At 42.1% G+C, this 24,151-nt stretch overlaps 2 protein-coding genes across 3 annotated transcripts in view; one reads left to right on the top strand and one right to left on the bottom strand.

Moving 5' to 3' along the window:
* Nucleotides 1–15,632, top strand: part of gng12b (guanine nucleotide binding protein (G protein), gamma 12b) — a 46,661-nt gene extending 31,029 nt beyond the window's left edge. For both annotated transcript variants that reach the window (XM_078168599.1, XM_033620642.2), the window contains 2 exons: nucleotides 12,621–12,741; nucleotides 12,832–15,632. In XM_078168599.1, coding sequence (XP_078024725.1) covers nucleotides 12,649–12,741; nucleotides 12,832–12,957 — 219 coding nt within the window. In that variant the 5' untranslated portion in view covers nucleotides 12,621–12,648 and the 3' untranslated portion in view covers nucleotides 12,958–15,632. The remainder of the gene's footprint in view (nucleotides 1–12,620; nucleotides 12,742–12,831) is intronic.
* Nucleotides 15,633–21,876: 6,244 nt separating this feature from the next.
* gadd45ab (growth arrest and DNA-damage-inducible, alpha, b) lies at nucleotides 21,877–23,967 on the bottom strand. The gene is made up of 4 exons (XM_033621142.2): nucleotides 23,809–23,967; nucleotides 23,230–23,331; nucleotides 22,916–23,123; nucleotides 21,877–22,690 (listed from the first exon to the last, which is right to left on the bottom strand). Exons 1-4 carry the CDS (start codon nucleotides 23,856–23,858, stop codon nucleotides 22,577–22,579), a joined length of 474 nt encoding a protein of 157 aa, XP_033477033.1. The 5' UTR covers nucleotides 23,859–23,967; the 3' UTR covers nucleotides 21,877–22,576.
* Between the last annotated feature and the right edge of the window lie 184 nt (nucleotides 23,968–24,151).

Raw genomic sequence — 24,151 nt, 5'->3', positions numbered from 1 at the left:
AATGGCTGCGACCGTCTGCAGGTTGCGCGACCAGACAAACACACTCACACACGCTCAAAGGAACCTGTTTTTCCACACATGGGGCCCAGGTGGGAAGAAAGGACAGGATGACAGAAACTGGAGTGAGACTCTGTTGTCCCACAGCTGACCTCACCTTAGGCAAAGGTGTTGCATGCCACTGCAGTGCTTAGGAGAGACGCTGGAGCCCAGAGAGAAACTCACAGCACGTGACTCAACAGTTTGGAACCCTCACCTCCTGTTGTAGTCTGCAGCGCAAACACCAACGCCTCCCGTGACTTTTCATGTCGCCTCACTTCACACAGAAGATCTTCAAAGCTTTTTGGATAGCACCCTTGACGCCTTTAAAAGCTGTCACCATCAAAGCTTGTAATCGATGATGTTCGTGCAGATTGGAATGTTATTGCGTTAGTCATACAGTTTGTCTCCACCAAACTCACAAGTGTGTGTTTGTTTCTCTCTGGGAAGCCTCTGTCTCTTTCCTCTGCACGCCTGGCTGGACAGTCTGGCTCCCAGATAGCATCAGGCTGCCTGAGATTAGTGCTCATGAGGGTGCAGTTAAACTTGTAAAAGCTCTGGACTCCTGTCCTGCTGCCTCTGTTCTACACAATGCCAAATAGCAATCGTGAGTGTGGCATGACACTGATAGCCCGTCTGCATTGTCACCGTGCCTCTCAAATGTGCCTAAGCCTCAGAGCTTATTGTAGAGGCAGCCACAGATCCCGACCCAGGAGCAGGCTGTGGGGCCTGCCGGTGTTGTTGCCAGGCAGTTTAACTGTGTAACGGACAGATAATGCTCAGTGTTCCGTGGCCCAACATTTTTGGGAACTGGAGAGCTGATAACTAATCGTTTAGGCTGCAGCGCCCTGCCTGCCTTCTGTTTATCAGACACTTACTAACACCTCTGTAATCTGTGAGCAGAGTGCACCTTGGTTTGTTTGGACTGTGTTTCATTTCACTAGAAATGTCATAAATGCAAGTTTATGTTTCCCTTCACTGCTGAGGAGATATGTCAGATAGAAGTGGAACACAGTTCATTGCATTCATGGGTTCACATTTGTTTCAAGTCTGTCTAGTCTTGTAGTTCTTGTTTGCTCTATTTGTTCCATGTCAGTCTTTCCTTGGTGCAAAAATGCATTCTAACATTCAGACAAAGTGAATATGAGCCTTCTGCAGTTTGGGTTGATTAAGGCCCAATCCCAATACCCCCCCCTTGCCCACTACCCCATGGCCCTCGAAATGAAGCAATGAGGGGTAGGGGTTGAAATCTTTCCCTAGGAATTGGGACACCACTCACTACATCACCGCGTCGGTTACATTCACACATACGTAACTATTTTAAACAGGAAGCTGCGAGCCATCTACATTTCCAACCGGCATCTACAATGGAGTCTCCACTTGAGTTCATCCTACTGCTCGCGTTTGCTGTATTCATCATGCTTCGTTTGATGAACGACAGACGACAGGGGACTTCTGCTAGCTAGATAGCTAGCTAACCAGCTAACATTACGAGGCAGAATAGTTATACTAGCTAACGTGTTATTGTAATGTGAAAAATCCGACAATTTTGCAGAACAGGACAGATGACAGACGCCAGATAGTGCGAGTTAGCTAGCTAGCTAACAAGCAACCTGACGACGGTAATGTTAGCAATGTATGAACTTTTTTCCCTGTCTCTTGCGCGATGGTAGCCATGGCGACGTCTACCCCTCACTGGCAACTCAGCATCTGAAATCACCCTCGCTCCGAAGGGTTAGTTTCATACCAACTACCCCTCGTTATGCCCCCTACCCGTACACGCAAAAAGGAATTGGGACACCCCTACCCCTACTGCTTGCGGGAATGCGCAAATGTAGGGGTAGGGCCAATGGGTAGGTCTAAGGGGGGTATTGGGACTGGCCCCAAGATCAAGATTAACTTTATTGTCCCATAGAGTGGGGAATTTGTCATAGAAATACACCATACAACATAGTACATAGACAAATGAGCATTATACCCAACGGAGCAATAAGAAACACTAAAAGATAAATGAATAGATACCACTGTATGCTAAAAATACTTCTACAAAAAAGCAAATCAGCAAATCGTCATAATCCAATGTCAGTTCTGGCTTTATCTGCCATTATTTAAAAGCTTTGTAGTCATTGGTATGAATGAACTTTTAAATCTGTTCAGTCTGCAACGAGGCACTCTAAGGCCAGTAATATACTTCGCATCATGGCTGCCATGCATGATCTGCGTTCGCTTGATGCGTCGGCTGCACATCTCAACACGAGGTACCAAGACGCGTGCACAAGTTGCAATATTGACATGACCGCTAGAGGCACTTGTGCGAATGAACACGATGACCATGAAATCAGACCAGAAGGAGTTGCTGTCGGAAACTTTTGAAGAGAGGCTGACAGACCTGGTGCGGAACTACCTGCATCTCTATGATGTTTCCACGCCGTTACATAGTGACATAGTTCTTCTTCCTCATCAAGCATATCAGGGGCATCCATGTTTGTTTACAACACCCAGCATGCACTACCCGATTTCTGGGTTATATTTCTGTTGTCTGCCCCAAGTGGAGACCGCCAGTATGGTGCGTTTTGGCTGCGTAGTGCTGCAGCAAGTATATACACAGACACGGCGCATTGTGTACACATACGTTCGATCAAGCGGCAAGTCTATTACGGCCCCAAATCTTTTGCCAGAGGGCAGCAGCTCGTACTCTGCTGCAGAACATGAGAGGAGTCATTGATGATCTTATTGGCTTGACTTAGAGTAGCCTGTTCAAAAATAGTTCTTTGACACCAGTTGTTTTCCATACAGTATGGATCAATCAAAACAGTATGTTTTTTAACTGCACAGAGAAGTTACCCAACCAAGCTGTGATACTGTACCTGATCAGGCTCTCTCGGACTGCATACATTTTTGATCCACACCATGAACTCTCAATGTAAGAAATGCAACCGTTGTGGTGATCTGCTACGGAGAACCTTAATGACCCCCATGTTAAGATGTCCAACTTTACAGCAGAAACAAACATGTTTACAGCCTGGTACAGAAAACTGTTTTGGTCTCTGTAGCTAATTTCCATATTCATGACAACTGCACGGGGGTGGATTTACATTTAATTAAGGCTTAAAGTTATACATAATTAAGGGTGGGCTGCTTTGAGTGACAGGCTGTATGCTGATAATGTCCTCAGCTTCTCAGACAGATTCACCTCCATATAGCTCCAGGCTCTTGTCCAAATATGGTCACTTCTGGCTCCAAAAAAACAAGATGGCGACGGCTATAATGCTGAACTCATGCCGAAAAACAGGAGTCAACAAACCAGTGGGTGACATCACAGTATTTTATTTCTACCATCAGTGGGCCACACCCTCTATTAAGCATAACTTTGGAGCAGTTGTCATTAACATGGCAATTAGCTGCAGAGACTAAAACCGTTCTTTGTACCAGGGTGTGAACATGTTTATTTCTGATGTAAAGTTTGGCATTTTAACATGGCAGTCTTTGGGGAGCCAGCCTCAAGCGTACATTAGAGAGACTACAGTTTTTGGCACTATCACGTTGTTTTCATTCATGAACGGGGACAGGCCCAGGGCCCCAAAGTGCCAAGGGACCCCCTGGCCTTCACCTGCAAAATGTCATTCAAATTCACATGCACTGATGAGGGAGAGACACAAAATGACTACAAAGTGGCACAAAATGGCCAAACAACAGACAAAATGACCTCAATAAGACACAAAATTGCATAAAAGAGACCCAAACAACTACTGAAAGACACAAAACAACCACAAAGAGACACAAAACATCTACAAGGAGTTACAAAATGCACCAAGAGACACAAAACCACAAAAAGATGCATAATGACTACACCAAACCACCACAAAGTCTGTGTGCTTTGTTCCAGTGTAGGAGAGGTGGTGGGGCCCTTTACGTATCTGTGCCTAGGGGCCCATTGTCTCACAATCCACCCGTGGCTTCATTTTTCAGCTGCGGAGGTTGCTGCTTGCTTTATGCACATTTGCCATGTTGTTATATATACTGATAATAGAAAATTATTGGCACCTTGAGACACACAATACTTGAGTGCTGTCCTGCCATTCAGGACACAAATGCACATTTAGTCCTGCTATGCTGTTGATTTTAATCCAGTGTGACTAAGTTATTAGTGTATTTGTTGGGGCAGCAGATCAGAGCGCTGTGCACACACATTTACACACCACAGGGCAAAAGCTGCTGTCATAAACTCTGCAGAACCTCTCTGTTGGCAAGGTGGGAGCCCACCTGTGTAAAGCCCCGCAGCCACATCAAAGAAATCCCTCTGCTGTAAGACTTCAAATATATTTCTATCAATGCTTTCAGTGTGCCACATGTTTACATTTACCACACATAAAGTACACATGCTGGACGCAGACAGGCGCACCACAGCTGAAGGCATTGCAGACATTCTTTTGGCTAGGGGGATTTTAAAGGCTCAGTCCGCATACAAAGATTTACACACCCTGCAATTGATGTTTGTTTTACTGGAATGAGGACTCGTTTCACTCATGCATCTCTTTGACTGAGGGTTTGATTCCAAAATACAATTATATGGCAATTAGGCAACAGCTTAAAAGATGTGTTTAAATGTTTTCCTTATGCAGCTGCAGATTTTGCGCATTAGCTTAGCTTAGCAGACTTGAAATTGTGTAAAACCACTAGTCTGGCTCATAACGCCCCTGTACAACCACAACTTGTTTTTCACTGTTCGTTTTATGCAGGGATTTAACAAATGAGATTTAAGGTGTAAATTAGTGAGCTTTAGAGCTGCTGGGCGGCAGATTTCTCTCACCTTTAAGCAGAGTCAGGCTAGCTGTTTCCTCCTGCTTTCAGCCTTTATGCTAAGCTAGGCTAACTTCTGCTGACTATAGCTTCAAATGTAGCGTGCAGACATGAGAGTGGAAACAATCTCCTCATCTTACCCTCAACAAGAAAGCGAAAAAGCCTATATTTTTATTTTGCAAAAGCTAGAATCTGCTGTATACTATATCTATAAATAGTGACCGCCGGGTAGATAATTCACTATGATGAGTCTCATGAGATCCAGATATAGCCTGGAAGAATGTTATAATCCCTCAGAAACAGCAGTGTTACTGTAAAGCTGCCCAGCACATTACCCAGAAACAGGATTATTTGAAATTCAGCACATTTGAGGTTTCGGACCTCACTGGATCAGACAGCTCCTTCAGAAGAGCTGCACAGCGGAGTCTGTGTGTGCCCACACCAGGGGGATGAACCAGTCCTGATGCAAGTGTGTGTTCCTGGGTCTTGCCACATCTGGCACCTCTGGTCTGACTGGAAGGGTGTCCACAGTCCCTGGTGGAATATGGTGTGGCAGCGTTATTTCTATGAATCGACTTTTTTTACTTGGAAAGAAGTATTTTGCAACCTGGACCCTTTTCTTCTATGTCTTTGTGTCTAGGAGATTAATGTGAGCAAAATTTTTTGAAACCGGTCCATCATTGAGCAAGAGAGGCTGCAGTGTAACTATTTGGGGCATGTTTGCACCGTCAATTTACATTCAGTAAAAGTGCTTCTTTTTGCCATCGACAGACTCAGATTATCATTTAAAGTGTCTGACAACATTATGGAGAGGATTCCTACAGAAATAGACCTTTTTGTTAAAGACTAAGATCCTTTTTCTTTAATTAGAAACAGCCCAAAATTGCCATCGCCAAACCCACCAGACTCCATTTAAATAAATAGGAATTTAAGCATGTGTGGAGCCAGCATATTTTCACATCTAAATGAGTGAATTAGGGGTTTATTTTAACCAAACCAGAGCTGGTGGTTGTTGGAACAGTGGAAAGATTCACCAAGACAGCTTTATGAGTTTTATTATGTCTCTGTCGACTTTAGATGTAGTGTGTTTTTACAATGATAAAACTACTGTTTATTTAAATGGGAGTCTGGTGGGTTTGGTGATTTTGGGGCTGTTTCTGGAATGGCATGTTTTGGACATGCCCTGGACTAACTCACTTTATTAGTAGACTGTAACTATAAAATGAAAGGATGTTTTGCTGCCTCTCGCAGCAGCTGTACACTGAGAAAAAACCCAAAAAACCTTAATTCACTGGGCCGACTGATGGCGACTTTTAAGGTGGAACATTAACTTGTAATGTTACTGAATGCATGAGTTGACAACGTGAATCAATCAACACGACTTAAATTTCACTTTAACAACTTTGACCATTACTTTAGTTTTTATGTGACATACACTTTTAGTAATGAGTGCATCTTAAAGTGTTTATATATGTTAATTTCGACCGGGTTATGTGAACTGGGAACTGCATATATTCTAATAAAAAAAAAAAAGAAAAAGAAAAAGCGTTGCAGAGCGTCGTTCCTGCTGGGTACGGCAATACTAAACCCCTGAGCTTGCCTGAGAAGGACTAAATGCACAAACCTGCTATGTTTAAATATCCCATGGAGAGAGACTCTCACTGCAGCCTGTTCTATTTTGTTCTGAAAATGTCACTGTGCAACTTAGTTTTGTGGATGATAAACGAGGTGCAGACTTCCATCTGTGTCACTGGTAATGAGGAAATACAGTGAGTGCTGGATGGAGCAGTGAGTGACAACAACCCCGCCCACATTTAAGGGTACTGTCTGCGGTGGAAACGCTAGGGTCTAGGTACCATGTCTGACGGGTTAATTTTGGTTCCTAAGGTACCATACTGAAACTGGTGGTATCTGGGCTTAAGACACAACAACAACAACTAGCGTCCACATTGAAAAATTCTGAACTTACCCTTTAATAGGCTGTAATTGCACAAAGCCAAACAGGTTGTTTGACTGCAACTTTCATAAACCAGTCACAGAAGGGCAGGTATAGATGAACGCATAAGACTTTGCTCACATTGCATTGTGTTACAAATTTTCTCGGGCTAAATGCGATGCAGCAGTATTATACAGGCAAACAATATGACAAGATGGAGGAAGAAGGGTTCAGTGGAAAGACACTAGTCGAGTGATTAGATTTAATAAAAAGGCATCTTTAAATTTGACCTTTGCACCGTTGTATCTTTCAAATCATAAAAGTAAAGTGTATATCAGCCACGATCAAGTGCTGTCAGGTTTCTAGTGCCACTTTGAAGGCGATAGCACAACCGCAGACACAACAATGGAGCAGTTAAACAGAAACCTCTTAGCCCTATTGACGTCGTTCAAAGCTAATTACAAAACATATAGAGTTCTATAGTAGCTGCTGGCGTCACACGGAGTCCCTGCAGGCGTTGGGGGGTTGCGAGGACCAGCCCCCTGACGTAGCTCTCCCTTTTCTTGCGTCCACTCATGCAGCTGAGGGCTTGAAAACTACAGCTGTGTTGACAAGAGAGCCACGACATGGATTGTGAAGTTCCCTGGAATGACGAGTGCACAGGTCAAGAAAGCAATAACTGTGAAAGCAGCTTGTATAGACTGGTCTGGCAGTAAAAACTAAAAGTGCAAATGAGGTCTTGATGTCATGCTTTCTTGAGGAAAGCTTCAAAAGTCACTTAGCAGCTTTTTGTTTCCTTGGTTACCGAGCTGTCTGTGCAGCTTCTATTTTTAAAGCTTCCACCCCATATTTAATCATTTATGCTTTGGAGGTTAACTGGCGATACTGCTTCCTGTGTAGGAAGCGGAAGGGAGTGGGTGGGGGGATTAGAGGGATGCATGGTCTTGTCTCCCCTCTGTAGTCGGTTCTGTAGTCCATGTTTCATCTGCCTTCCGTTTCAGCGTGTTCCCCTCCTCTGTGATATCCTGCACCAAAGCACAGAGCAAACATTTACAGCACCACATGTCAAATATCAGTCCCACGGAGTCACTTTATGCTCTGTGTTTTTTTTAAATTTGTTCCAGGAACAAGAGCTGCAAGTTATCAGTCCTGAACAATTGTTGGGTACACTGAGAAACTTTTATTTATTGCCCAACAGCAGACGGTGTTCTCCTGTCAACTGAACACATGGTGTTCTTTTTGCAGTAGAAGTGGTTCCTCATTCCTGATTCTTAAAGTGATATTTGTGCAGAAAATTAAGACAAACATCAAGTTTTGGCTCCAAAGGCTGCTAAAGTCTGCAAAAGACTTTGAGCTCTGCAAAGCAGTTGGCCGGACTGAATGGTAGAAAACTGCAACTGTGCAGCCTCTGCTTCAAGTAGCTCAGGCACTGACGTAATGAGCCAGTAAAAGCAAACCATTGTATCCTGGAAGTGGGAATTGTGAAACAGGAGTTCGTTAGGTTGGGTCACAGCTTTTACGCACATTGAGTCAGTTCCAGATTAGGTCAACTGTCACTTTTGGGAAGTTGCACAGCTTTGTGCAGTAACATCTTAGTAACTTCACTTCTTATAATTTTTGCAATATTCTCCAGAGCTCATTCATTAAAATAAGTGCTGTAGCCGAAGATGCACCATTTTTTTGCATCCACATTTTCCATGGTATATCTGTTGGCATGGTTCCAGGGACGACTCGAATGATGGAAATTTTGCAAAACAAAATCCCCATAGGATTAATCGTAAGCGATCCCATTATTTTTCCTCTAGCATTACCAACTGGTCAGATTTTTCACTTATTTTATGAAATCACCAGATCAGCACAAATGTTTCCTCATAGTATAATTTATTTGGTGATGCTCTGACTTTTGAATTTATTTAACCAGGATAGTCCTGTGAAGATCAACAGTCTCTCTTATGAGGGAGACCTGGCCAAGACAGCAGCACACAAAAAGTTACAGCCAAGCAACCACAGTAAAAAACATAAAAGATGCACAGTAACATGTAAATATTAGAACACCTAAGCACAATGGCAAGACCCAACTGGCTCTTTCATCCTTGAACCTATAAGAGCTTTAAAATCAAGCAGAGAGACCAATTCACATAGTTTCAAGCTCAGTCTGAGCACTAGGATCAGACAACAAAACCAAATCTTCAGACTATAGCTACAGTATAATCTCTGGTCAATCAAGGTACAAATGTACGAAGGAGGTTTACCCAGTATGGCTTTATAAATGAACAGATACCAGTGACTGAGCCTATCAAAAGTCAAAGAAGGCCAACCAGCCCTGATGTAAAGAGTACAGTGATGAGAGAGGGCTTTGCAGTTTGTAACAAATCAGATGCAGATCACCATAATACTGAACTAAAATGTTGCAGCAGCCAGTCTTTTCCCAGCCTCAAAGGAGAAATGACTTTTTATCAGCGTCATCATCATGTCAAAATGTGAAGTTGTCTAATACATTGGTTTGTGACCAAATACCTGCAAACTTATGACATCAGCCATGGATTAGCTGTATTTGTCTTTAGTGCTAATTAGCATGCTTGTCTTTGTGAACATGCTAACATATTGAAGTTAGCATTTAGCTCAAAGCACCAGTGTGCTAAAACGCCTCACGGAGCTGCAAGCATGACTCTAGTTTTGTTACAGCTTTAAGCCTGAGATAGAGTGGTGTAGGAATAAATCCTAAAACATAAATATATAATGATGAAAACTCTGTCTGAGTGTGTGTGTCTGTCTGTGTCTTTGTTCCACGTTTTTCTCCTCACTGACTTGGTCAATCCATGTGAAATTTGGCACAGCTATTGGCCAAAGGGGGGCGCTATAGCAACCGATTGAAATTGCAAACTTTGAATGGGCATATCTCATGCCCCGTATGTCGTAGAGACTTGAAACTTTGCACAGAGATGCCTCTCCTCATGAGGAACAAATTTGCCCCAAGAACCCATAACTTCCGGTTATATAGATTTTCCACCATTTTGAATTTTTTGAAAAACACTTAAAATCGATCTCTTCCTAGGAAGTTTGACCGATCTGCATGAAACTAGGTGAACATAATCTAGGGACCAATATCTAAAGTTCCCTCTTGGCAAAAGTTGGAAAACTTACTAAAAATGAGCTTCTATAAGGCAATGAATATTGCGGAGGGCGTGGCTCATCACATAAAGGTGTATAACACCTCAAGGGTTTGTAGGCATATGACCACACATAATCTGAGGGGACCCGATCAAACAAAATGGGGGCGCTAGAGAGCTAATTTCTTATCTAGGCCTAACAGCCATACGATTTTTACTAAACTTGGTAGATATGTAGAACAGGATGCCTCAAGGTGACTGGAGAAATTTAACTCTAATTGGCAACTGGGTGGCGCTATAACAACACAAAAATGCTTAAAAATGGCTAAAATGCGACCGATCGCTGTGGCTCCCCCTGTGTACCAATGTTTTGGGTTTTTTTCCTAATTTTTGGTATGACTAAGTCATGGTATGGTATGCTGTACATAATCACGGAAACTGTCAGTATGTCATTTTGTCAGTCAGTCATTCTGTCTGTCCCACGTTTTGCATCTATGTGAAACTGCACATAGGCATTGAGGATTGGCATAGGTAGAAGGTGACAAAGCTACCAATGGGTATGGACTAGTGAGTTATTATTTTTGCGCTTCCATTTCCCTGAAGTAGATGTGTTTTTTTACTAGGTTTTTGGTTAGGTGCCTGAAATAAGGTCTGTAGTTAACTCAAGCTTATGAGACTTTCATGTTTTACATTTACACATCTTCAAAAAGGTGGTTGCTAACAAGTGGCTAAATTAGACTACAGAGTATTATCATGCCAAACATAGCTTTACAGCCCTGTTGTGGTGGTGAAAATTACACTTAAAGAATCATAAAACTAGTGTTCATTTGTGAAGATTATCTTGCCGAACAAAACGTGCAAGTATCATAAACTTTTGTTTGCCACAGAGATTATTTTCTGCAATAATCCAAAATCCAATTGAAAAATCTCACTTGCTTTATGGAGAGGGAACCAGAGTGATGTTAACGTCCAGGCAAAACATCATCCCTGCACCACTCTGTATACATGGAAATATGACATGGAAACGTGCTGTGGCTCTACCGTTACATAAGGCTGTGATAGCAGTGATCTCAACAGCTAAATACCTTCCAGATTAAGCTTGTCCTGCTGGCAAATATCATAGAATCTTTGGTTAACTCACAACTATGCGCCCTTATTGACGTACTGAATGTACTACAGCCACAGCAATGTGGTTTTCACCTACAGGTGCAGTAATAAAATTGTCAGGGATTGTCTACTTACTGGACCAAAAGCAATGTTGTGCCTCTCTCTTTGTTGACCTCTCAAAAGCATGCAATAGTGTCAGTCTTCTCTCTCAATCTTCTCAACTTTCTTAACAAACTCGAGTCTATAGGCTTCATAAAATGTCACATTTAGTTGGTTTCATGCTCAGTTTACCAGAAGACTGTTGTGGCTGCTGGTGTCAAACCCTTGCTATCAGTTATGGGATGTCACAGGGATCCTTGGGCCCATAACATTTACATCACAGATAAATAACATTATTCCTCCCAATCAGTACTCACTACTAAACATAGTTGTTATGCAGATGACACCATTTTATATCCCCTGGTTCTGCTCCAACCTTGACATGTTGAAACATGAAATGTTTTGCAGTGTGTTTAGATTTATCATTAACTACAAGTTTCCTACTCATCATTGTTCTATGTATCACAAAGTTGGATTCACTTCCTGAATGACAAGAAGAAATAATCATCTCATGATATCTATCCATAAAGCTTTCAAACTATCTCACATCTCTTCTCATAAATATCTTGTAATTACAAAATACACTGAACAGACACAACATTAAAATCTCTGACAGCTAAAGTGAAAAACGTGATCTTGATGTCTTTACAGTGCAATGTGCTGCTGGGAAACCTTGGGTCCTGGCATTTCTGTGAATGCCACTTGACATGCACCATCCACCCAAACACTGTTGCAGACTGAGTACAGCCCCTTATGGCAACAGCACTCCCCCAATGGCATGCCACACCGCAAAAACTGCTCAAGAATGGACTGAGGAATGTGACAAAGACCTCAAAGCATCAACCTAGACTCCAAATTCACCATATCCCAATCCAATTGAGCATCTGTGGGGCATGCCGGAACAAGTCCGATCAATGGAGGTCCCACCTCACAACTTATAGGACTCCCAACGCTCTAGGACACCCCCAAATGTCCCGTGTCTATGCCTTGACAGGTCAGAGCCAAGTGCGATTCAGGGAGGCCCCACAGTGGGTACCGGCACATCTCACAGATGCTTGATCGGATTGGGATCAGGGGAATTTGGAGGCCAGGTTGGCGTGCTTGGTCTGCAACAGTGTTTGCATGTCAAGTGGCATCCACATGAACTTCAGGAGTCAAGGTTTCCCAGCAGAACATTGCATTGTAAAGAGATGATCAATGTCATTCCCTTCACCTGGCAGTGATTTTAATGTTGTGGCTGATAATTAATCAGATATCCCATATGTACCACTAACCCCTGCAGAACCATGTATGCTTTAAACGCGATGAAATACAAATTGCTTAATTGCTGATTGGACAAAATAATTGTGTTGACTTGGTATGACAGCAGCCTGACCTTTGTGCTCCTGATCCCACAGGAACATCTTGTAGCCAGGAGTCAATTGAATAGAGTCATTACACTGTGGCTTTGTTGGTTTCTTTGTGCAAACACCAACTGCATCTCACCACTAATTAATCTAAGTAGAGTACATGTATTTTTTTTTCTAATCCAGGTTTGAGCACAGCTGTCCAAAGACTGCGATGTCATCAAAAATGCAGAGCTCCAGTAGCATAGCGCAGGCCAGGCGGGTGGTGCAGCAGCTGAGGATAGAGGCCGGCATCGAGAGGATAAAGGTGCCTTTATAGCCACAGTCGTTCATGCCACCCTGTCTTGTCTCTTGTGTATGTCAAGGTGGATCAGCATGTGGACTGATTTCTTTGCAGGTGTCCAAAGCCTCATCAGACCTGATGCGCTACTGTGGAGAACATGCCAAGAATGACCCGCTGCTCATGGGCATCCCCGCTTCAGAAAACCCTTTCAAGGACAAGAAGCCTTGCACTCTTTTGTAGGTGAACATCTGAACTTTTGCTGCTTTCTTTTTTTATTATGTGGGAAACAAAAGCTGTTCACAACTTATCTTAGGGCCAGTGTACCCCCCTTTACTTTTTCACATGCCTGCTGCAGTTTAAGGAATGTATTCTAGATACCAGTTACACCAAAGAACAGGCAGAAGCTTGAGGCTGTGGCCTGGAGTTGAGCTGTACCATAGATGGGAGAGATCCTAACTCTCCAATTATAACAGCACACATAAACAAGCCCCCTTAATCATTAGTCCAATCAGATTTAGGCTTTCAGCTTTCACCTCTTGCTTTCATCAGGCTTGCTTCAGGAAACAGTTGTTGGAGGTTGTGTTTAACTGATAATGAGAGCCAGAGATAATGATATCCTGTCCCCAGACAAGTAAACTGTCCGTCACATGAAGACAAATAGACAGAGTGGAGGTCCACTTCCACTGATGCACAACTCCTCAGACACAATCATAAATAATAGTCTTGGCCATTAAATTGTTCTCAAACAACTCAAATCCTAATCAAATTGTTCTATCTCATTCAACCTTTCCAGAGACAAACAGTTCCCTGAAAATGTTCATGGGATTTTTTTTTCAAGGTACTAAGAACTGCTTTTACCAGTGTTAGGATGAAGTATAGCTTATTTACAGTCTAGATCCACAATTTTTTTGGATAATTCAACACTGAGGTTTTATTTTCTGTCATTACTTGTTACTTAAGCTAGTTGCAATCCTGTTATGCGGCAGACTTTCAATACATACTTCAATTAAATCCAATGCAAAGCTATTGAAGGAATACTTCACCCACATAATTATCATTTATAAATGAATTAATTTGTGTAAAAAATGTTGCTTTTCTCACATGCCTTTACAGTGAACGAAGAATCCAAAAACAGAAAATTCTGTATGAATCTAAGTTAGCGGGATCTGTGTTAAACAACAGCAAAACTATATCAAAACATCAGTTTACAAACCCTCATAAAACTCGTGCAGTATGATCCAAGTCTCATTTATCCAGTCGTATGCTCAGTACTTGCCAAACACACCTGGGCACAAGCGTGCATTTAAACTCCATTGAGCAGAGTTCAAATGCATGTTGTTGCTTGTAGCGATGCAGTGGTTAGCACTATCGCCTCAAAGCAAGAGGGTTCTCGTTTGAACCTGCCGGCCGGCAGAGATCCATCTGTGTGGAGTGTGCATCTTCTGCCCATGTCAGCATGAGTGTTCTCCAGGTTCTCTGGCTTTCTCCCACACTCCAGAGACCTGATAGTCGGGTTAATTGGGGACTCTAAATTGCCCACAGGTGTGATTGTGAGTCTAAATGTCTGTCTCCATGTGCCAGTGTGATAGTCTAGCGACCTGTCCAGGGTGTCAGCTAAAATAAACTCCAGTCACCCCATGACCCTGAAAAGGCTAAGTAGCTACTGACAATGAATGAATGAATGAATGTGTTTGTGATGTACTGATTCTCCGTGCACAAGTTTTTTTTTGAGTGTTTGTAAACCGATATTTTGATTTAGTTTTGCTGTTGTTAATTGCGGCCTACTTTTACTCCAGTTCATCAAGAATGTTCTCTGCTTTTGGATTCTTCGTTCAAGTTCAAGTTTTCTTGACGAGTTCAACGTAACATGGAATAACTGATCAAGAAATGATCATTTTGTGGATGATGTCTTGCCTTAAATTGTGCAGTTTTAATACCAGAGGGTAGAATTCTCTTGACAAAACTGTCTAAGTGTCTTTTTTAGTCATTTTCTTTGCATTTGCCTTAAAAAATGAATGTAAAACTCAGTCCAACTATCTCTAAAAATGACATGTTCAGATGAGATCATTGTACATTGTGCATGACCCTTTTGCATGAGGTATTCCTTGATTTATAGAAAGAAATATTCATTATGAGGCCATCATTGCTGAAAGAAAAGGATTCAAGACCATTCTGTGCCATCTTATCACATCTACCTACTTTAATGTCACTATGTTCTTTCTGCAGAGCCAAGGCTGTACTATTCAGGCACTTTGAAACCGGTTAACACCAGATGACTGTTATACTGTTGAGTGTAAAAACATTCCATGTTTACAGCTGCTCTAAAACTTTCTCTGATTTTATGACGACTGGCAGTGTGTAGCTGTGTCTTTGTGTTGTGTGTGTTGGTGCTCATGCAAAACATAAGCAACTAATTTTGCAATTTTACCAGCCAGGGCCTTAATAATGAAGTGATCCGGCTTCAACCTCTCGACTACCTTTTTAGTCACATAAGTGCTGTTGTCTAATACTGTGAATAAGGAAGGCCCCTAAGGGATCTTACAATAGGCTATTAACTCAAAATGACTCATGTTCAATAATGGTTTGCATCAAGATAGATCTCATACGTCCATAAATATTGTAGCGCATTATGGTTATCCATGAACCACAGTGTATGCTTGCTTTTTAGGATTGTGCTGATTCAGTTGAACCTCAACTCTGCGTTTCTGTTTTGTGACATTAATTCAACTTTTTGAATTAAAACTGAGCGTGTTGTTGTTTCAGTCAGTTTTTACTTGTGAATATGAATTTGTGTTTTTAGTAGCGAGACAATTACAATGGTTTCTCACACCCTGTGAGTGTAGGTCAGAACTTATTGTATGTCATGTTCTGCCTTTACCTGTTTGTGGTAAATGCAAATAAACCTATGAAAAACACGACATTCATTTTATTATTTTTTTCAACTAATGTAAGATAAAAGAAAAACACAAACTAAACGTTATAGGAAAAGCAGTATTTTGACAGCCTTGGTTGCTAAGACGGAATATCTGTTGAGTTAATGTTCCGTTAAGCATGTGTTTAAGAGCGTGTTGGATGCATCCATGTATTAGTTATTTATTAGTATGTGAAATAGCCATTTGTATGAATCGAGTGACAAGTTGTAACTTGTAGTGAGTATTATAATTACTGTGCAGTTCCTTTTAGCTCTGTGGAGTGTTTTAGCATCTTTCAGCTCATTGTTTTGAATTTATAGCACACAAATTGACTGTTTTGGTTCACTCTCAAGTGAAGCATTTAGCAGCTAAAGATCTTAGGAATTTGTGGAGAACAAATCAGAGCTGAAAGGAGAGTGAAAATTTGATTTCCAGCTGTCTGATAGATAGAAACACAACTCTAATTGACCTACGGCTAAGCCATGCCCCCCTCCACTCACTTGGACAAACTATCCACATTCAGTGACCGGCGCTATGCCAGGTGTCACAGTACACGGCATTTCGCAGGAGGCAATTGATGTTTTTTGGGGACATAACGATCAGATGTCATTGAGAAGTAACCAAAAGGGCCTAAACTACGCATTGGAGGGATATATTCATCATTTTATTGTTGAGAAGGTCGATGAAAAGCTTAAATTACAAGCCAAAATTTACAGGTCACAGTGTACGCTTGTGAACCGCATCTCGTTGCCATCGCCATCAAAGACAACAAGTTTAAGCACCGCTGAAGTTAAGGTTTTTGGCTCAGAATATGAGAAAAGGATAACGGCCTTTTTACCATCTTTACCAAGAGTGTCTCTCCGTTAGTTTGGTGCTACAGTATTTGCACTGAATCATTCAGCGTAACGTTTGCCAACCTTTGTTATCTCTGCCATTACAGATAAGTTAATGAAGCTAAGCTCCAGAAGTTAACATTAGCTTAACTAGAGCCCTTTGGACAACAGCTAACAATGATGTACGATCACCAAAGTACAAAACTAGAACAAAATAGGCTAATGAACTCCCAGCAAACAAGGTGACATGATGAACAATGCAGCTAGGAGCTAATGTTAGGCTAACTTTAGCTAACGTTAGCTAGAGATGTTAAAGATAACTTTATATTTCTTTCCAGCAAAGTGACAATATGTTGCCTCAAACACAATGTTGACTTACCTTAGAACAGATGTAGACATCATTGTTAATCTTATTCACGTGTTAAAAAATACACCTCGTCGCCCAGCTTCTCAGGATACCTTGTGTCGGAGTTGCATGTACCTCATGCACACCGTTTGACCATTTTTAAACTTCAAATCTCCAAAAAGCTCATAAAACCGAACAAAACTGACTTTCTGTAATGCATTTCAATGGACGTCCAGGCAGAGAATGCCCGAGTGTATGGGAATGGCTATACGCACTGTGATTGGCTCATTGTGTTTGCTCTATCATGAAATGCCATGGGGCCAAAAGATTTTTTCCATTGCCTTCCATTGTGAAAGAGACATCTGTAAATCAGTTGATACATTTTTTTGAGTGTCATAACCCCCACAACCTATACTATTGGGATATGATCCATTTGGTCCGATAACATTTCGAAAGTCTAGAAGAGCTGCAAGATTATATAATTTTATCCCTAGTCAAGTTACTGGAGCGCTAAACCAGAAGTTAGCCGTTCGGCTGTGGTAAGTCTCCAGTGCGCTTGCTCTATGGGCCTCACGATGTGCAAGATTAAGGTGTTTTATACCAGGGATATTGAGGTTTTTTGGCTTCATGCACCACTGAGCAAATTTCATAGGGATGAATAGAGCTCTGCCTCCAAGGCTGTCACCAGTTCTCTTGTACATCGATGGTCAATCCCCATAGACCCTCATGTTAAAATAACTTTACAGCAGAAACAAACATCTTTGCAACATGGCACATACAAAATTCCTCATCCATGACAACTGTACGGGGGTGTATTTTTATATGATTCAGTGTTTTAAATCTCTCCAAATATGGTCAGTTCTGGCTCCAAAAATCCAAGATGGCAACAGCCAAAATGGTTTAAAATGGGAGTCCACAAACCAATAGGTGACGTCATAGTGTGCACATTCATTATCGTAGGCCCCGATCACACAGAAAGCACATAATTAAATACTAGTAAAAAAAAAAAAGAAGCTTGCTACGCCTTTTTATTTTTGCCATGCAGCCACCCCATCACGTCCTTACTCTGACCCTTCCCATGTACTCAGTCTACCTTTTTTTTTTTTTTTAATCTCACGTTAATTAGTCGCTAGTTCCTAAAATGTTGAGGCAGAGGCAAATAGTTTGCTGGGCACAGGGAAACATGAGACCCTAAAAAAGAGGGTGGATAGTTGGTCCAGGAGCTTCTCGTCCATGATGGCCATTTCCAGGCATATTTTAGGATGACTCGGGGGCAGTTTGACAACCTGCTGTCTATCATTGGGCCGTTTAGCTCTGGGTATCCAGCAACTGCTACCACCAGTTTCTCCTCCACTGTGAACTTGTTGTTGTGACCACCTCTCGAATCATCCGATTACACAGTTGAAGTTTTTTCCAAATGGAAGCAAAAAGCTTCATTCTCATTAAAACAATCACTAAAAGCTGCCTCCAACTGTTAAAATGCTTTCTGTGTGATCGGGACCTTATACAATCAGTAGTTTACAGCTTGCTACGTTGCTAAGTGGCCAACAAAATTAAATAATGCTACTTTAAAATAAAACTTACAGACGCTTTGTTCTGATCAAAGGTTAGTACAGTTTTGTCTTGTTGTTCCTGGCTACATTAAACTTCACTGATGTGTACAGAGTCCCTGTGGTTTGACTTCCTCAAAGTGTTCACGTGGGAACAACTAGATACTCAACCTGAGAATTCAGCTATTACACACCGCACGCTATCTGATGGTATTCATGACTACAGTCTGTATTTTGAGGGTAGTAACACCTGCCTGCTCAAACTGAGAGAGAGATACTTATTCTGCCATAACTACTTTTACCTTATTTGCACTCAGTATTCGTTCACTGGTCCCATTGTTAACCAGTTGTCATTCCTTTGTTGGGTTCACAGGTCACCATGTTCAAACAAGAGGATGAGTCTCTCTAGTTTGAGGTCAGGAGCAGATAAACATTCGTGTTTGCTCCAATTTCTCAGTGAAGGTTCTTCTGCTCCCCCGAGACCTGGCCACCCTGTTATGCAATGACGGCTCGGAGCTGCCCTTTCTCTCCTTTCTCCTCAGGTGTGATGTTACAACCACAATTGGGTCAGGCCATATTTGTTGGCCCACATTGATGTAACCCTCACTCATATCAGATGATGGATAGCGCTGGCTTTGTAGCAGCATCGTTTGCAGTGATTGTATTACCTGTCGGAGTGGTGCATAAGCTCCGGCATAAGCTGTTGAGCCAGTATCTCCAATATCTCACCTGGTTTCAGTGTACTCCCTGTGTGACAGGAAGACTGTGGTTAAGACGGAAAAGTGATTCTGTCTTTTAACCTTCTGGAGTCCACAGATGCGCCAGTGCATCCAAATCACATGACTGATGCGCAGTCACGCAGCTGTCTCCATTTCAAGTTGTGTCAAAAGTGCAAACTTCAAACTATGTACCACTTTTAAATTGTGTTGATAGGCCAAGTGAAACCAGACTTATGATAAATAATTTACACCATGCTTTTTCCTGGATATTGTCATCACATCTGGTGCGCGTTTGGTGCAGCAAGAAAGGGTAAACACAGGCTATTCTAAAGAAAGTGCCTGCGAGCAGAAGAAAAACATGACACCCCCTTTCCTATTGGTGGTGTTTTTTGTGCTATTTTAGGTCCAATGTGTTAATACAGTATGTCAAATTGAAAAAATAACAGTTTTTAAGGTGAAATTTAAAGGTAAAATCAAAAGTAGTCAAAAACGGCCAATTATACCCTCGATCACAAAGGGTTAATAATCAAAATGGCTTTCAGGTGTCATCCTGCTCTGGTATTCCTGGTATTATTATTGTTCAGAAAAGAACAATCTCAGACTTTATTTTGGCGCTTTTTGTGTTTCATCCAGAGGCACAGTGTGAACTTCTACAAAATGTTTACATTCTGCTGAACTTCCTAAAAAGAGAGACATTAGCAAAACCTCAGCGTCATTGACAAGTGTTGTGTTTCTGTGGAACTGAAGAGACTCTTGCATCAGTTCAGCGAAGGGCGGAGCTGCATGTTTTTCTCCTCTGTGCACATTTTATCACATTTCCAAAACTGCACCCTTAAACACAAACCCTCAGGCCTCTCGGTCACGCCCTGCACTCTTCTCCAGTCCTCCAGTATTCTGACCCACTTTTCTCTCCCCATCTGCTCTCTGCCACCTGATCGGACCACCACAGAGGACTGTTTTCCTCTTCATTTCCCCGGGTGCACACTGTCACCTCTGCAGCAGGTCAGCCACTCTGTGCACGCTGCCTGTTAATTACAAGTGCTACTATTGTCAGCGGTCAGGGGGGGAAGGCCTCTATTCACAGGGCTATTTTTGCCATGAAGCTAAAGCACTGTACGGCTCTAGCAATGGAGACCTGAATAACCCTGACTCATGCACCCATTGTCTTGTGACCCTCTGTGTTGTACAAGGCTTTGTCCCTCCCCATTCTGCGTAAGCACCAATAATTTCTGGTTTTCTCTTTTTTGCACAGTCTAAAACAGGTCTCTGGTAGGTTATTTTTCCGTCTTGCCTCTCTGCTATTTTTAATCCACTCTGCAGTAAATTTAGCTCTGATTGCGTAGCTGCAGAGGGCCGGGAAGAATGAGCTGTCACGATGAGCCACTCAGACTCGCACTACAATGGGAATTCTCCCCCCTTCAATGTAATTAGATCCTCAATCTGTGCAAAAGGTCACATTTGACTGGAGTTCCCATGCAAGAGCAAGGCTGGTTTCAAGAAATCTCATGTCTGTGGCTCATACTGGAGCATATACTTACTTAAGTACACTTACAAGGTGCTTGTACTTGACGTGAGTATTTCCATTTCCTGCTGCTTTATACCTATAACGTTTCAGAGACATTTATTGTACTTTTTACTTCACTACACTCATTTGATAGCATGAATTACTCAGCACATTCTGATTAATCATACAGATTATAATCAACAAATAAAGTATGATGTAGTATTACAGGTTAAAGTAACAAATCAGCCAGCACTAAGTGATGTACACAAAAATGCATACAGGGTTCCCACCTGTCTGTGTACCAAATTTCCAAACTTTTCAATGATTCTTCAAGGACCCATAATTTTTTTTTTTTTTTGCCCCACTTGCCCAGCATTTTTCAGATATATCTATCTCTGTTCAAACATAACTTCAGCTCGCTGGCATACAGGAAAGGAAAGATGAACCCAGGGAGGAAATGTTGAAACGTAAGCAATGGCAAACAAAACTCTGTCACGCATCAACGCGTGTGAGAGCCACGTTGCGTCGACAGCTACAGACAATTGAATGATTTTGACTAATTCTCTGACTTTTCCAGGCCTGGAAATTGTGATTGTAGAATTCCATAATTTTAAGAGGTTTTCCAGGACCGTGGGAACCCTATGCATGAGAAGTTATAATCCAGTAATACAATTTATATTATTCTAAAATGGGCCATTCTGCATCATGTGTACTTTTATTTTTGGTACTTTAAGTATATTTTGATGCTAATCAGCCCCTTCAGGATGATACGATAACGACAATTAGCACAAGCTTGCAATTTTACCCAATTACTGCAACTTTACGGCAAATTTTAGCGTTTTAAATAGTTAAAATCGGCAGCATATTGATTCACTCAGCCCCGCCCTCGCTCTCTAATTTTACAAAGGTAAAAAAGTATTAGCCTACTTTTTGTACTTGAGTAACATTTTGAATGCAGGACTTTTACTTGTGAAAGTATTTCTACACTGTGGTATTACTACTTTTAGCTAAGTACAAGGTCTGAATACTTCTTCCACACCTGCCTGTAACCAATCTCGTCCATCAATGAGAGAAACAAGAGATACAACCTGCAGACAAGGTGAGAAAGGTGTGAAGAACTTAACCTGCCCAGTAACATGCCAGGACAAAATCCAAACCCTGTCAGGCAGCATGTTGAGCTTCATGTGTGCCAGCTGTGGGCATAAGACGTAACCCTGCTCCTCAGGACACAGTGTTCCTACAGGCATAATAAACCTGCAGTATCTGGAAATCATGAAGGCGAAACCACCTTTTAAACTGTTGTTTGTTTATTTCATTCAACTTAACAAGCCAGAATTCCATGAACTATGCACAATAAATATAATCCATTAAATTAATAACACATATAAACATCAGTTAGTGAACAGGTCTAAACATTGCATTGCCCTTAAGTTAAAATAATGATAATAATAATAATAATAATAAACTGTGAAAACTTTCCCTTTTTGAATTATCAAAGTGACATGTTTTAAATACTATTAAATAAATGTGCTGTTAAAGAAATGCTCGGATTTGGTCTAATTTTCATGAGGAATTCTTCCGGCTGAGAGCTCTGACTGCTCCTCTCCAGCATGGCCCAGTTCTTGAGAGTCTTGTCAACTGAGGCTCTCTGTCTGCTCTCCCCCAGTCCTGCGCCTGTGCTCACCACCACGTGCGCTTGTCTGCTCACATGGTTCAGTTTCCTGTAAAGGCTTCTTTCTCAGCAGAGAAAGGTGCAGTCATACATTGGAAATCCTGGAACCCAGACTGCTGAGTCACTCTTCCTTGGCCCACGAGTTCACGCTGACCTGGTAAATTCGTTGGAACGCTTCGCTTCCTTGTGTTTCTTTATTTCTGCCCCTCCCGTCTCTCCCTCTCTCGGGGCACTTTCCAAAGGAGTCCAACACAGACATTAACACAGGCCTGGTGCAGTTACTTTCCCCCAGTGCACACAATACATTAATATTCCAAGCAGTTTCATCGGTCGGGCAGGTTGATAACAGGCACCCACTGGTCCAAGCAGCGGCTTTCTCTGCAGAATCTGGTGACTTTGCTCAGCGCCGGGTCCTTCCACAGTGACGACTGGGGATTCTGCAGAAGGAGAGACACAGCAGTTACCATCTGCTCATTTATGAAGCATGCAAACAGACTGAAATAACTCTGATTGCACAGCCACTGCTGGTAACAGTTGGGTGCAAGTATGACCTTGGTACTGACGCTGACACTGCCTCAGGGAGGGCAAAACAACTCCCCTTCCAGTCTGATGGGAAATGAGCAATACACAGTAGTAAAGCAGACGTGAGTAATGACACTTACTGTAACTAGAACACAGTGCAGGTCCATGGGCTCCCCTCCAGGTTTCACCCCTCCGAGTATCTCTGCCAGACGCCTCATGTTGCTCACTCGCAGGATGTTGATGTCATTCTCGCAGCAGAATGCCTGGATCAAGGTGAAATGAATCTGGAGAGCCACATCCTCCTCATCGTCTGTGGCCAGCAGACACAACACCACATTGTCTGGATCCCTGAAAGCAAAGACAAGAGAGGGTTGTGAGGAAAACGAAGCACGTCTCACCTTTTACCCTTAGCAGATTAACTTAAGCCACAGTGGTTATCTTAACTTTAACTTACGCGTTAAGGGACTTTGCTGCCTCGTAGACTCCAACTGTGGTGCAACCCTGAGGCAATGCAGAGCTGAGCACCTCCTCTAATGCTTTAGCCACCGATTCCATCCTGGAATACAAACATTTATTAAAATATTATCCAGCAAAACACGCAAGAAAGCAGCCAACTCACATAAACTCCCTGTTATGTCACTTTAATATTCATAAGCTGCACTTGTATTCACATGAGGTGGGTGGGAGCTGATGAAGTTGCACGATGCACACTGAAACGTGGACAAGACACTAAGACATGTCTGCATCATTAATACAGATTAGACTGAAATAATGAACAGGTAGCTAGCTAAAACTAGCATAATGTTAGCATAACTTGGTTAGCGCGAGCCGACTTGACGTTAGCCGACCGTTAACTAGCACTATATGACACCAAATGTCGCTAATGACAGACAAAACTAAAAGTATGAAAGAAACAGACATTAAAATAAGTGTTGTCCACGCTGAGGCATTTGCAAAAGTCTTAAAAACGTCGACATGTAAAACTTGTTACGAAGCAAAAACGAATAAAAGTGCAGAAACAAGTCAAGCTAACCTTTCAGAAGAATTATCTCCACCGGTTTCTTCAAAAGTCATATTGCACATCCGAGCGGTTTGATAGGTTGTTGTAATGTATCCAGAGAGAAGAGACTGTGTCTGAGTGCTGAGAGTCTCACTGTGTGCCCGGTGGAGTCGGTGCAACGTCTCTAGTAGAGAAACCCGCTGTACTCACGACTCATTTACATAAACCGGTCCCACACCGGTCACATGGACACACAGGTTATTATCAGGGTGACTCTGTGGATGTGGCGACACCCTGTGGCCGTGAGTGGGCACTACAACTGGGAAATGGAAATCAACTTCTCCCAGTTAATAATTATAATAATAATAATAATAAT

Source organism: Epinephelus lanceolatus, chromosome 6 (assembly GCF_041903045.1).
Source record: "Epinephelus lanceolatus isolate andai-2023 chromosome 6, ASM4190304v1, whole genome shotgun sequence".
Taxonomy (NCBI): Eukaryota; Metazoa; Chordata; class Actinopteri; order Perciformes; family Serranidae; genus Epinephelus; species Epinephelus lanceolatus.
Note: the sequence above shows the minus strand (reverse complement) of the source record. Positions and strands in the feature narration are given on the sequence as shown.